Source organism: Lynx canadensis, chromosome B2 (genome assembly GCF_007474595.2).
Source record: "Lynx canadensis isolate LIC74 chromosome B2, mLynCan4.pri.v2, whole genome shotgun sequence".
In the NCBI taxonomy this organism is placed as follows: Eukaryota; Metazoa; Chordata; class Mammalia; order Carnivora; family Felidae; genus Lynx; species Lynx canadensis.
In genome coordinates, this window is record NC_044307.1 from 54,757,672 (window position 1) to 54,772,809 (window position 15,138).

The 15,138-nt window shown below is 36.2% G+C and overlaps 1 protein-coding gene across 4 annotated transcripts in view; it reads left to right on the forward strand.

Moving 5' to 3' along the window:
• ZNF451 (zinc finger protein 451) overlaps window positions 1-14,006 on the forward strand; it is an 89,155-nt gene extending 75,149 nt beyond the window's left edge. For all 4 annotated transcript variants that reach the window (XM_030315757.1, XM_030315758.1, XM_030315759.1 and 1 more), the window contains 2 exons: window positions 871-939; window positions 11,865-14,006. In XM_030315757.1, the coding sequence (XP_030171617.1) occupies window positions 871-939; window positions 11,865-11,911 (116 nt within the window). In that variant the 3' untranslated portion in view covers window positions 11,912-14,006. The remainder of the gene's footprint in view (window positions 1-870; window positions 940-11,864) is intronic.
• Window positions 14,007-15,138: the final 1,132 nt, after the last annotated feature.

Sequence of the window (15,138 nt, forward strand, 5' to 3'; positions counted from 1 at the left end):
TTATAAAAACAGCATTAGTATTTTTGCTGGAATGGCAAAAGATGGCTTACAACAAATTTCTGCAACAAAGAAATATAAGTGAAATATAGTGATTTTTATTTATAAATACTAAAAATCTTAAATTTTTAAATGTATATTTAAGTTTTTACCTATTTTCCACAAAAGCAAATATGTCCATATGACTTATATTCAGGTATTTAATTTCTGATTCAGTCACTATGATGTATATATTGATTTAAATGTAGTTAAAGTGATAAATCAAGTCTTTGCTCACTGGTTCAAATTTTAAGTGACTTTTGCAATACCTGATCAGTCATATCATTTTTATATAGACTTAGGTTTTTCATTATGAAAGTATATAAGACATCAGGTAAGTGAGTTTGTGCCATGAAGAAGTATTGCTAATTTAAGCCTGTGGTCTCTATGGCAATGGATGCATGATAGTCAAAATATAGAAGAACTTTATCTCATCATTTTAGAAATTTTAAGATGATTCATGTAACTTAAACTTGGGGAGTTTATTTGCTAGATTTAAACAAGCATACTAGCTTTCTTAATTTCTAGGTTTTTTTAATAATAGAATTTAGATTCATTAACAGTTGTGCTAAAATAAATTTTTCAAATAATTTGAATATAGAGCTGAAATTGAATTAATTTCATTGGCCTTTTTTCCCCCTTGATTTATTTAAGTAGTATTTGGTAAGCATTTTTAAAAAAGAAACCTATAGGAAAAGTGGTATAATAATAATGAATTGTAATTGGTAAGCTTTGCTATGGTAGAAGTGATTGAAAATAATATTGTTTGAGACTACATAAATGATGGCACAATAACTGTTTCAGAAATATATTTGTATTTATTCTGCCTTACAGAATGTGATAGTGATGATAACCTGGGTATAAAAAATACTTCAGTAGAAGAAGAATTCACATCCACAGAAGGTAACCTAATGGAGTTAATCCTTTTCCTACTTCACTGTATCTGTATTTTTTAATTGCTCCCCTTCTTACCACTCATCCACTCCTACTTCCCTCCTATTAACCTCCTACCCCTGAGTTTCAGAAATATTGTTTCCTTGTTTAAAGGAGAGTTTGCATTTCTTTTTTTTTTTTTTTTTTTTGAGAGTTTGCATTTTCTTATGGAAGTTTAATTAAGGACAAAAGCCTAAAATAATTATTTTCTGACCCTTTGCAGAAAAAGTTTTCTAACCCTAGGCTAGGAGAAGATTTTGGTTTCCTAATTTTTCTTTATTTTAAGTAGTATTGAATTAAGAATATTATAAGTTAGGGGCACCTGGGTGGCTCAGTCAGTTAAGCATCCAACTCTTGATTTCATCTAGGGTCGTGGTCTCACGATTCATGGGAATCAAGCCCCGCAAATCCTCCATTAGTGCGGAGCCTTGCTTGGAATTCTCGTCTTTCCCCTCTCTTTCTTCTGCACTTTCCCCCTTGTGCATACATTTCTCTCCTCTCCTTCTCTCTCTCTCTGTCAAAAAAACAAGAATATTACAAGTTAAATGTGGAACTATGAAAACAAGCACTTCTATCTGATTTTAATGGGCTGTTTCTATAAATTAAGTCTTCCCTCTTCTTAAAGGAAAAAACTGTTTTCTTCCATAGGTTAAAGAGGACTTTTTATTCAACATCGAATAGTTTTCCTGGCTGTACCACGATTTAGTTTGTGTCATAATGCTTTTATTTTGGTTTTTCCATAACGGACTGTGTTTTTTAATATAACCATAGGGAAAAACAAAACAGTGATTTTAGAAAATGGTTTAAGCTTCACTGAAGAAGTTTAAGTATTTCAATGACATCTTTAACCTTAAAGGACAACAGAAGTCTTAATATATTCCAATAAAAGGATTTGTTGTTGGAGATTTGAGATGGGAATGTGGAGACTAGAATGTATGGAGGAAAATGTGGCTAAACAAGCAGAGAATAGCCCAGCTGATTTAGTTTCTGTGTATTTGCTTGATCTCTCACATAATGCAATTGTTTAAGAGCATACCCTGGGGGCTCCTTGGTGCTCGTCGGTTGAGCCTCCAACTTTGCTCAGGTCATGATCTCTCGGTCTGTGAGTTCAAGCCCCACGTGGGGCTCTGTGCTGATAGCTCAGAGCCTGGAGCCTGTTTCAGATTCTGTCTCTCCCTCTCTCATCTGCCCCTCCCCCACTCATGCGCTCGCGCCGTGCGCGCGCGCTCGCTCTCTCTCTCAAATAAGCATTAAAAAAAAAATTTTTTTTTTTTTAAAGAGCATACTCTGTGCTATTAGGAGTTTAGGAATTTGAGTCTGGCAGTGGACTTGATCATCAAAACTCTAGTCTTATAACCAAAAGTCAGTGGTTAAATAAAGTTGGCAGTAAAATCTGCAACCTAAATGGAAGCAAGTTTTTTGACCATCTTGTTTTCCCAACATGGTTTTCAAGGTCTAGCTCACTGCTTAGCAGCCACGTAATAATGAGTTAAACAAATGAAAGAACTTTTGTGAGTTAAAAACAAAAACAAAAAATAAAACAAAAAACCTGCCACCTAAGTTGTTTATCAAGACCACTAAAAGATAAACACCACTGAGCATCTAAGTATTCAGACTTGGCAGCCTTTATTTCCACTCATGACTTAATCCCATGGAAATGCCACACAAAATTATAACTTTTAAAATAACCACCCTTGAGGAGCTTTCACAGTTTTTATGGTTCCTAGCTGACCCAGGAATCTGAGATATGTATAATGCAATGTGTACCAGAGTTTCTAACATTTTGTTACCTCTGGCTGTTTTATGATTTGGAGAGTTTTTACATTTTTGTGATTCTTCAGTTTGGCAAAAAGATTGCTATTAAAGAATTCAGGAAAAGATACTTTAAACTACTTGTCATATGAGGTAAGAATGTAATGCTCTAATTCTAAGAAAAATCAAAATGTTATGTGGCGTGTGGTTTTTGTTTTTTTTTTCTGATGCTTTATATAAATAAGTTTGACAGCCCACAGTGTTCCATGTTAAGTTAAGGAATTTGGTCTCCTCTGCAGTTTCCTCTGATACTCTTCTTTTTTCCCCTTTCACCCCAACAAGAACTAGCTCAAATATCATCTCTTAGGTTGAACCGTAGAGCTTGACATTTTGTAGGCATTGTTGTTTGGTTATTACTTTTAGAGTTACCCTTTTTAGAGAGAGCTAACTGCTGCCTTCTCTAGCCTTCCTCTGTACCATACCAAACATATTTATCTGCTTGTGTATTATCCCCTTGAGAAGTAGGATCATGTGTTTTGTTGTTGTTTTGTCTTTTTTTTCAATAGCACCTAGCTCCTGGTGTTTGGCACTAAAATGATTGCCTGTTGAAGAATATACTTATAACAAACTCAGAATATGTTAGAGCTAGCAGGACCCATCTCTCTAAAGCTAAGTAAGGGAAATTAAGATTAAGGCCATTTGGGGGTGCCTGGGTGACTCGATTGAGCATCTGACTTCGGCTCAGGTCATGATCTCGAGGTTCGTGAGTTCCAGCCCCTCATTGGGCTCGCTATTGTCAGCACAGAGCCCGCTTTGGGTCCTCTGTGCCCCTCTCTCTCTTCCCCTCCCCATGTCTCAAAAAAATTTTTTTAATTAAAAAAAAAAGATAAAGGCCATTTGGGTGAGAGAAGAGTGGGTGATTTATTGACCCTGCACCATGGAAGCAAAGTGGTATTTTAGTGCAGACTTATTAGCAAAACTTAAAAAAAAGGTTAAATAACTTCTCAAGCCTCTTTTCATTCTTTTTCTTTCCGGCACAACATTGTAACTGCCTGACAAATAGTGGTAAAAGGCAGGATAAATCTTGTGACTTTTTGCCTTGAGGAATGGTAGTTTCCTTACCCACACTATGTACCCCCATGATGATTTGTCTCATTCTTTGCTGCTGTTCTCTATAGACCAGTATCAGACTCTGACTACCCATGCCAATCATAAATATCTTCTGTAATCTATTTTGTATACCAGACAGGGGAAGTAGGGACCACATAGTATGGTGGTATAGAGTGCAGACTTTGGATTCAGACTGCCTTGGTTAAAAACTCAGCTCTCAATTAATAGCAGTCATCATATAATTAATATTATAAGTAGTAAAACATTGTGGCTAGTTGAATGAACAAATACAGAATAAGAGAGAAGAATATGTTTATTTTTTAATTCAGTTAATGTTTAAGAAAACACTAATCTCAACAGCTCTGTGAGAGTCAGAATATTCTCTTCATTTTACATAAAAATGTAGTCTTCTAAACATTAAGTAATTTGCCTCCAGATTCTCAGTCTCAAAATGATGGGGCATGATTCATATATAAGTATCCTAACTCCTATTACTGAGTTCTTGCCTATTCTGCAGTAATTACCTCTTTTTCAAAGAGAATGAAATTAAGGCAAAGACCTACTTCCCACAAGTTCTCTTTATTTCTTCATATAGCTTTCCGTTATTGTTTAATGTTCTTTCATTTCAACCAAATGGATTCCCTTTAGCATTTCTTGTAAGGCAGGTCTGCTAGTAACAAACTCCCTTACCTTCTGTTTATATGGGAAAGTCTTCATTTCTCCTCCATTCTTGAAGACTAGTTTTGCTGGATATAGAATTCTTGGTTTATAGGTCTTTTTTCCAGCACTTTAAATATGTTATCTCACTGCCTTCTGGCCTCCATGGTTTGATGAAAATTAGGCTATTAATTTTATTATTGAGAATTTCTTATACATGATGAATTGCTTCTCTCTTGCTGCTTTTGTTGTTTTTGCCTTTTGACAGTTTGATTATAATGTGTCTCAATGTGGATCTCTTTCAGTTTCTTCCTGGAGTTTGTTGAGCTTCTTGGATGCATAGGTTCATATCTTTCATCAAATTTGGGCTATTTGTTTGCCATTATTTCTTCAAATATTCTTTCTGCCCCTTTCTCCTTCTGGGGCTCCCATAATGCCTGCCTTACTGCATTTGATGGTACTCCACTGGTCTCTTAGCCTCTGCTTGCTTTTCTCCATTTTTCTTTCTGATCTTCAAACTGGATAAATTGCCCTATCCTCAAGTTTGCTGATTCTTTTTTTTTCTGTTTGCTTAATTTGTTAAACTTTTATAATGAATTTTTCATTTCAGTTGTACTTTTCAGCTCCAGAAGTTCTATTTGCTGGCTTCTCATACTTTCCATCTCTTCATTGATAAGTTCATTTTGTTCATACATTGCTTTCCTGGTTTCCTTTAGTTCTTTGTCCATAATATACTTTAGCTCTTAGAACTTATTTAAGACAATTGATATAAAGTCCTTGTCCAGGAAGTCCAATATCTAGGCTTTCTCAGGGACAGTTTAATTCATTTTTTTTTTTCCCTTCAAATGGGTCATACATTTCTGTTTCTTTGTATTCTTTGTTTTTGTTGTTGTTGAAAACTGGGTATGCAAATACTACAGTACCTCTGGAAATCAGATTATATCTCTTCCCCACAGTTTGCTGTTATTATTAAAGGTTGTAATTGTCTGTTTGGTTGGTTGCTTTTCCAAACTACAGTTGACCCTTAAACCCAATGGGTTGGGGCACTGACACCACCCAACACGCAATCAGAAATTTATATTCCCAAAAACTTAACTGCTAATAGCCCGCTGTTGACTGGAAGCCTCGCCAATAACATAAACTGTCGATTAACACATATTTTGTATGTTATATGTGTTATATACTATTTTCTTAAATAATCTACAGAAAAAAAATGAAGAAAACCATAAGGAAGAGAAAATACTTTATATAGTACTGTACTGTATTGTATTTATCAAATCCATATAAAAGTGGACCCACACAGTTCAAACTTGTGTGTTCCAAGATCAACTGTATTTTTGCAAAAAATACATGTCTGGTCCTCAAAGTATCTAAGTCTCTATTTTTTTAATTTTTTTTTTTTTAATAGTATCCACACACAACATGGGGCTCGAACTCACATGCTCTTCCAACTGAGCCAACCAGGCACTCCTGAATCTCTGTTCTTTTAGCTTGTGTTCAGCTAGTGTTTTACCAGGAACTGCCTTGATTACCAGAAGCTCAAAACAAAACAAAACAACCTTTTCTTAGTGTTGCAGTTTGGCTCTGTGCTGAAGCTCTTCAGCATTTAGCCAGGCTTGCACTGGGCCTACAAATCAGCCAGTGGTGAAAGCTTAGGGTCTTTCAGGTATTTTCTTAGCGTGCATCCTGTCCTAGGGCATGTGCAGGTGCTTTGAATGCCCTAATTTCCGAAGAAAGTTTCTGGGAGTTTTCCTTCTAGGTGTTTATTAGGCAGTCTTTTGTATGTCTCAACTATAATCTTTTGCTCCAGGCTATGTTTTGTTGTGTTTTTTTGTTTTTTTTTTTTTTATTCACCTTAAAATGTTTTGAGCAATGCCCACTGCTTTTTGTTCCTAAATGGGTTCTGAGCAAGGCAAACAGAAGACATATGCCTTGTTATCCATCCTTTTTGTAGCCCCCAGGACAGACTAAAACAAACAAACACAGTAATTTGTAATTTCTACTGTACTCCATCTGGAACTAGGGACCAGAGTCCCATACCAGGAACATTCTCTGTTGTTTTCAAGACTCCTGCCAAGTCAAGGAGGTGGTGAAGAAAGGGCAAGTAAAAATACCACTAGGCTTTCCTCCTGGTTCTTTTTTAAGTTTATTTATTACTTATTTTGAGAGAGAGCATATGTGCATGGGCAGGAGAGGCAGAGAGAAAGTGGGGGAGACAGAATCCCAAGCAGGTTCCATGCTGTCAACTCAGAGTCTGACTTGGGGCTCAATCCCAGGACTGTGAGATCATGATCTGGGCCAAAATCAAGAATAACTTAACCAACTGAGCCAGCCAGGTGCCCCTTTCCTACTGTTTTTTTTTTTTCAACGTTTATTTATTTTTGGGACAGAGAGAGACAGAGCATGAACGGGGGAGGGGCAGAGAGAGAGGGAGACACAGAATCGGAAGCAGGCTCCAGGCTCCGAGCCATCAGCCCAGAGCCCGACGCGGGGCTCGAACTCACGGACCGCGAGATCGTGACCTGGCTGAAGTCGGACGCTTAACCGACTGCGCCACCCAGGCGCCCCTTTCCTACTGTTTTTATGTTGTCTATTTCTTGATTTAATGTTTGCTTAGTTGCTGTGAACCTTTAAATGTTTTTTCAGACTTGGGACAAAGTTGTTTCTGATGGTTTCTGTGTGTGTTTCAGTGTTTCTGTGGAAGGATGGGTGTTTTGCAGCTGCTTACTCCACCATTTTGTTTGAATTCACTCCAAGACTGATTTTATTTCTTCTTTAAATGTTTTAGAGAATTCACTGGTAAAACTATCTAGGCTGGAGTTTTCTTCCTGGGAAGTTTTTTTGATAATAGATTTATTTTCTTTATATATATAGGTGTTCAGATTTTGTTTAATTTTGTGTCAGTTTTTAGAGAATTGTGTTTTTCAAGAAATTTGTCCATTTTACCTAAATTGTCAAATATACCAAATGTACTTTTTATTTCTATGGGATCTGTGGTGATATTTCCTCATTTGTTACTGATATTGGTAATTTTTGTTTCCTGTCTTTCCTGATCAGTCTAACTTGAAATTATCGATTTATTTGATCTTTTTCAAGGAATGAACTTTTTTTTTTTAAGTGTTAATTTTTTTTGAGAGGTGGGGACGGAGGGCAGAGAGAGAGAGAGAGAGATTGGGAGAGAGAATCCAAGCAGGCTCCATGCTCAACGCAGAGCCTGATGTGGGGCTCCATCCCATGATCCTGGGATCATGACCTGAACCAAAAATCAGGAGTCAGAACGCTCAACAGCTGAGCCACCCAGGTGTTCCTAGTTTTTTGATTTTACATAGATCTCATTTCTCTGTTGAGATTTTCTATGCATTCATCCTTTAAGTCCTTGAAAATACAAATTTCTAAAATTCTTTTCTCCTAATTCCAACAAGCTCAGTTTATCTTGGGGATTAGTTTCAATTGGCTATTTTTCTTGACTGTTGGGTTACATTTCTTTTTCCCCTTGCAAATCAAGTGATTTTTGAGTATAGGGATATTGTGGATGTACATTGCAGATTCTTTGGATTTTGTTTTTGTTTTTTTTTTTTTTCTTTTGAAGGTAGTTACCTGAGTAGACCTAATCTCCAACCTCTGCCTCTTCCACCAGCAGGCAGTAGCTAAAGTTGCTTACTTCTTTTACTTCCGAACTGTTGTTTTTTCACTCAGAATCTTAGATCGTCTCCTTTGTATGCAAAGTTTAGAAGTCAACTAAGAATTTGTAGATTTCGAGGATCCTCCTTCTGTTGGATTCTTGTTTCTTCTGGAATACCCTTTTTTTTCAAAACTTCCTTTCCCCAGCTCCACTTCTAGCTTCTATGATTCAAACTCTGTCTATGATGCCTTAAGCCACACAGTTTCACTTCCTGGGTTAAGTTTTATTCTTGTTCTACAAGGACTGAGGAATACCCTGAGGCAATAAAACCATAAAGCTGAAAATTGAACCCTGTGCAGTTTGCTTCTTTCAGTGATCAGCTTCTGTCCTGTTTCTACCTGATTTTTTTGTTCTCCAGTGCCTTAAAATAGTTCATAATTGTTATCTACGAGAGGGCTAATCCAACATAAGCTACTCCACTATTATTAGAAGTGGAACCATTTAATTGTTTTTGTATATTTTTAGTTTTCTGTTTTCTTTTAATTGGTTTGTAAGTTATATACCTTATTTCTATTTTTTTTGTGCTTATATTGGCATTTTGCCACATTTTTACATGTAATTTAAAAACTAAAGTATACCTACATGCTGTCTGCCTCTGCAACAAGAAAAGGACTCTAAAACCCTTCAATTCTGATCCTCTCCTCCCAACTTAGATGCTGGTATTCTCCAGTGTTTGGTTCTCTGGGTGTAAATGCGTATAGTATAACGAACACAAAAATTGTACAAAAGATCTTACATCCCTCAGGTTAAAAAAATGGAATAGCACCAGCATGTTAATTTCCTGGGGCTGCCATAACTACATACTACAAACTAGATGACTTAAAACAACAGATTTATTGTCTCACAGCTTTAGGGGTTAGAAAACTAAAGTCAAGTTGTCTGTAGGGCCATTGTCCCTCTCCTAGCTTTTAGTTGTTATAGGCAATCATAGGCACTCCTTGGTTTATGAATACATCACTCCAGTCTCTACCTCTGTCATCATGTGGCCATCTTCTACCTGCGTGTCTGTCTTCACATGGTATTTTTTCTTATAAGGACACCAGTCATGTTGGATTAGGGCTCACCCTAGTGACCTAATCTTAAATTGATTATACCTGCAAAGACCCTATTTTCAAATTAGGTCACATTCCTGGGTACTAGGGATTTGGACACATGTTTGGGGGGAACGTAATTCAACAACAACCAGTACCTTAGAAGTGTCCCCCTCATTTCTCTCTTCCAGTTACTTCTCCTGCACTCCGTCCCAAAAAAGGTTAGTGGCCACTATCATGACTTGAAATACTAGTTTAGTAGTGCTCGATTTTGAACTTTATTTAAAGGGGATCATACAGATCATCATTGTCCAATATAATTTTCTGTGACGAAAATACTTGATATCAGCACCCATATGGTTGCTAATATTCATGTGTGGCTATTAAGCACTTGAAATGTAGCTTAACTGAGGAACCGAATCTTAAATCTCATTTAATTTTAATTGATTTAAATATAAATAGCCACATAGAGTCAGTGGCCATCATATTGGACAGCACAAGCAGAGTCTATATATTCTTTTGTGTCTGGGTGCCTTTTTTTTTTTTTTTTTTTTGTTTTTTTGAGAGAGTGCACAAGGGGAGGGGAGGGGGAGAGAGAGGGGGACAGAGGAGCCAAAGCTCATTCTGTGCTGACAGCAACAAGCACAATGTGGGGCTCAAACTCATGAACCATGAAATCATGACCTGAGCTGAAGTTGGAAGCTAAACCGACTGAGCCACCCAGGTGTTCCTTTGTCTGGGTGTCTTCTAGTCGAGTTGTTTTATAGATTAATCCAGGTGTTAGCATGTAGCTTTTGTTTGTTCATTCCTAATATCTGAATAATATTCTATTTTACATATATATCTCAATTCACCTATTTATAGACATTTGCTTTGTACTTTTTGTCTGTTGCAAGTAATACTACTGTGAATGTTCTCATACATGTCTTTTATTTTTTTTAATTTTTTTTTAACGTTAATTTATTTTTGAGACAGAGAGACACAGAGCATGAACAGGGGAGGGTCAGAGAGAGAGGGAGACACAATCTGAAACAGGCTCCAGGCTCTGAGCAGTCAGCACAGAGCCCGACGCGGGGCTCGAACTCATGGACCGCGAGATCGTGACCTGAGCCGAAGTCGGACGCTTAACCGACTGAGCCACCCAGGCGCCCCCATACATGTCTTTTAATACACATATGTGTGCATTTCTGGGAATATATACCTAGGAGTGGGATTGCTTGTGTTCACCTTCAGAAGGTAATGCCAAATTGTTTTTCCAAAGTGGTTGTGCCACTTTCTTTTGTCCTGTGTTGCATATGTGAGTTCCCATTGATGTACATTTTCACTAATCATTTAAATTATTTGATCTCTTTAATTTTAGCTAGTGATGGATATATACTGTTATTTCTTGGTAGTTTTAATTTACATTTTTCTGATGAGTAAGGTTATTGACCATTTTGACATAATCTTTTGTGCTTTTTCAAATTTCTTAACAGTTTTCTTGTGGATTATTTTATTGATCAGGGTTGAAAATTTTTTAATACTTTTCTGGGTACAAGTTCCATGTATTGTAAATATTTTCTCCCACTGTATGTCTTGCCTTTTTACTCATTTAATTGTGTCTTTTTTTTTTTAATGTTTATGTATTTTGAGAGAGAGAGGGAGGGAGGGAGAGAGGGAGAGAGAGAGAACCCCAAGCAGGCTCCATACTGTCAGCACAGAGCCAGACGTGGGGCTCAAACCCACAAACCATGAGATCATGACCTGAGCCAAAATCAAGAGTCGACATTTAATTGATTTAGCCACCCATGCTCCTCATTTAATGGTGTCTTTTAATGAATAAAAGTAATTTTAATACATTCCAAATTACCGTTTTCCATAATATTTTTTTAATTCTGTTTAATAAATATTTCCCTACACTAAGGTCTTGACGCTGTCCCCTTGAATTATCTTCTAGAAACTGGGCCACACTCTTAATTACTATAACTTTATAATAAGTTTTCATATTTTTTATAAGTGTTGTCACCTTGTTTTTCTTTGCTAGAAGCAACTTGGGTTTTCTTTGTATTTCCTCATCCCTTTGAATTCATCTTAGGGCAACTCCCTGACCTAGAATCTAGCTTTAACTTAACACACATTATACACTAGCCTGTAGCTTTTTTTTTTTTTTCCTTAAATGTTTGTTTTATGTTTGAGAGAGAGAGAGCACAAGCCAGGCAAGAGGCAGAAAGAGAGAGAGAATCCAAAAGCAGGCTCCAGGCTCTGAGCTGTCAGCACAGAGCCCATTGTGAGGCTCGGACCCACAAAGTGTGAGATCATGACCTGAGCCGAAGTTGGACACTTAACCTCTGAGCCACCCAGGCACTGCAAACTAAATTTTTAATCTCTTTGAGATTTTGGCGTTTTGTGGTTTTTGCCTATATCAACTCTTATATGCATTGCCTCACGTGATTCTAGAAGGTTGTTGACTTTCCATGTCCCCTAAATGGAAATAACTTGCAAGTTCCTTATTAAGCTCATATATTATTATAATTCAGCCTGAGACTATATCCATTCTTATTGTTTTGAAATACTCAAATTTTATGAAGAAACTGTCAAATCATCCCAAGTGTAGTTGATGAGATTTATATAAAGCATGTATTTATTTTCTGCCCTAAATATTAAAATTCTGTCTTTTAATGCAGATGTGGAATTAGAAGAAGCTATTAGAAGAAGTCTTGAGGAAATGTAATTATAAAGATATTACCACACAACATCAAGTGGCCTTGAAGAGACTCAGAATAATGAATTCTTGAGTTTGTTTTCTAAAGGAGACCAGAAATCTGTTAGTACAAATGTATTTGGAAACACGCTTTTTTTGCTTTTGCATCTGATACTTGCTTTGTATTTTTGTGCTATTTTGCAAAAATGTACAGAGGAGTAGAATACATGTTAATGCAAATATAAATCATGTATTCTAATATAGTTATCACAGTTTTCCAGTCAACTTTGAATTTATATTTAGGTTAAAAGAATTAAAAAATAGAGAAGCCCTCGACTATTGTTTATATGTTTCCCAAATAGCATTAGTGCTTCAATTTTATTTGTACTGTACAATGATTCTAGTTTATTTTTTTAGAGTGAAAATGAATATAAATAAAGCTGTCATAGATCAGTTTTTCTGTAAATTCCATTTCTTATGTGGCACTAGTATAGAATACCATTCAGATCTTTGTTTATGATTATTAGAAGAGAGTAATGAAAACTGATCATGGAAACAGATTAAAATTTTTACCAGCAGTGTTCTTTGTGGGTTTCACTCAGATGTATATTCCTACTTTAACTGGGGCAGTACATTGTAGAATTTAAAAAAAAAGACAAACCCTAATTTCTTTGAAATTATTAAAAAGAAACCTTCCATTCCTTTTACCTGCTTAGACTATCATGTGACTTGTATTATCTACTATTTAAAGGGAATGATGTCAAAATGTTTGCATAGAATTAAATGTATTTTTAATAATATTAGTCTTTTTCTATATATATTTTGTAAACATAATCTTCAAAAATAAGGTTAAAGGTCTACTTCAGGAGTAATCTTCCTTAATTAACCCTTTAAAATTTTATTTCATTGTAAGGTCTTCATTTTAATTAATCATTAAATTGTCAGTCTCCAACATTCATATTACCCATTAATTTTAAATGTTTAGGCTCCATTGGAATAATAAAAACATTACATAATTAGAAGACTAAGAAGGGCTTATCACAGTATCTGTGTGTATATGCTTCATGACCAGAAATGTCTTTCCTAAAAATTTTGAGTAGTAATTCATACAAAACTTAACATTTTCTATAAATATAAATTTTTTCTTTAAGACAAAAAAAAAATCATCGCTAAAATTTTCTTCTTTGCAACTAGATATTTTAGTGTAAAATACAATTACTGCTTGTTTTTGTTTACTATAGTCTTTCCAATCCACATTGGAAACAATTTGTGTTTTTATTTCTTAAGATGTCAGTTCTGTCCTACCTGCTTTTATTTTTTTTAAGTAGACATGTAGGTTGAGAATTTACCATTTTTCCAAAATGACCACATTGTACTTTTCATTTGTATGTTAAAGTCATCAAGCAAGGCTTTAGGAGGTAGTCATGAGCTGGACCTTAAAGAGCTTTCCAGGAGCTGCTCAATAGTGAGGAGCACAAAGGATGATCCAGAAAGAAGAGTGCTGAAGCAGATGTGGGAAAGAGAAATCAACACCTCTCTGCCAGAGGTGCCACACACAGATGTTCTGTTAAGAAGTTTTTGTGGTGTGTATGGTAAAGAATAAATGAATTTTTTATATGACAGTAAAGGGATATTTAATCATGACCATTAAAAAAAGATAATTGGGTCGTTCAATGTTTTATTTAATAATTGTCACTGATTATATTTCTACTTGTTAAGCAATTAAAAATCATTTTTAATTACTTCATAATTTGAACTTAATTTAGACACAAAGAGGAGAGGTAATTAGATGGTATTACAGAAAATTATATGTATTATCAAAAGTAAGTGATTAAAAAAACAAAAGTAAATATGTTTCTGACATTGACAAAGATGCTTATCTTCATTACATCATTAATTTATTTTTCTTTCATGCATTCCCTCACACAGTATTTGTTGAGTACTTACCATGTGCCACTGACTGTTCTAAGCACTGGGATATACCAGTGAGCAAAGCAAAGCCCACACTCCTTTATGATTCGCATAACTGGTGAAGAGAGGGTTGGATAGAGTGTTATACATTATCATAAACAAGTGTATCCAATGGTGGTAACTAAAGAAGGAAAAATAAAGAAGGGAAAGATCCTGTTTCTGAGAATTAATGGTGTGATCTGCCTTCTTTAGAAGGGTTACTGTAATTACTGTATTGAGAATATACACCAGAGGCAAGAGGAGAAGTAAGACCAGACAGGAAGGTGTTGGGAGTAATCCAGGTAAGAACTGATGGTGGCTGGGACCACGGTGGTAGCAGTGCGATTGGAGAGAAGAATCAGTATATTCTAAAAATAAAGGGGAGGGGATTTACTGATGGATTGGATCTACAGGATAGGAGAGAGAGAGTCCAAGATGATTCTAAACTTCCATGATAGACTTTCAAACCATTCACAACATCTCTTTGGATTCCAAGTTTGTGTCATGATAATGGCAAAATATATTTAATGAGGTCAAATAATCCCTACACCAATAGTTTTATTAGTATTTAGATGGAGTTCAGAGGGAACTGGAATCCAGGCTTACAGCACTCCTCTCTGTTCAGGTATTTAAATGTCTTTGATCTCAGATTAAAGGTGGTAATTCAGCTTTAAACTGTTATTATCTATCATTTAATGTGCCCTGTATATATATTCTCATCCTTGCAATATGAGGCGGACAGCTATAATGAGATGGGAGCAAAGCACAAGTTTTAAGTACATAAATCTTTGTATTCCCTGTCCTGTTCTTTCACTGACCTTTATAGTGTCTGCCCTAGTGACTTGCCGTATCTTTTCAACAGGAGATTTAAATCAATTGGGTGTGAAAGACAAAGAAAGATGGGGTAGCTTTTTCTTTCTTTCCTTCCCCCCCCCCCCCTCTGTAAGCTTCAGTGGTTTTATCCAGGCTTTCATTTATTCCACCTCAGGAAAGGAAATGTTGAGACAGGGTCGGGCAAGTACAGACTGCCAAGGAGCCGTACTTAGATGCCATCGGTGCCACAAAGGAACCTTTTCTCCCCATATCAAAGGATTTAATGGTTTTGGTTTGGGGCGTGAATTAGGAGAGCTGGGAGAAACTAGCGAAGCCATCACTAGGTAATACCCACAGCCTACCATTAGGTACCTTGGCGTGTGGGGAATTGGCTACATCCAGGCTGCACAGAGTCGGGGGCGCCCAGAGGTAGGGGTAGAGGGCTGTTCTGTGAGCCTCCTCTGGGGTTTCGGTTGTTTCCGGGTCTGGAGAGC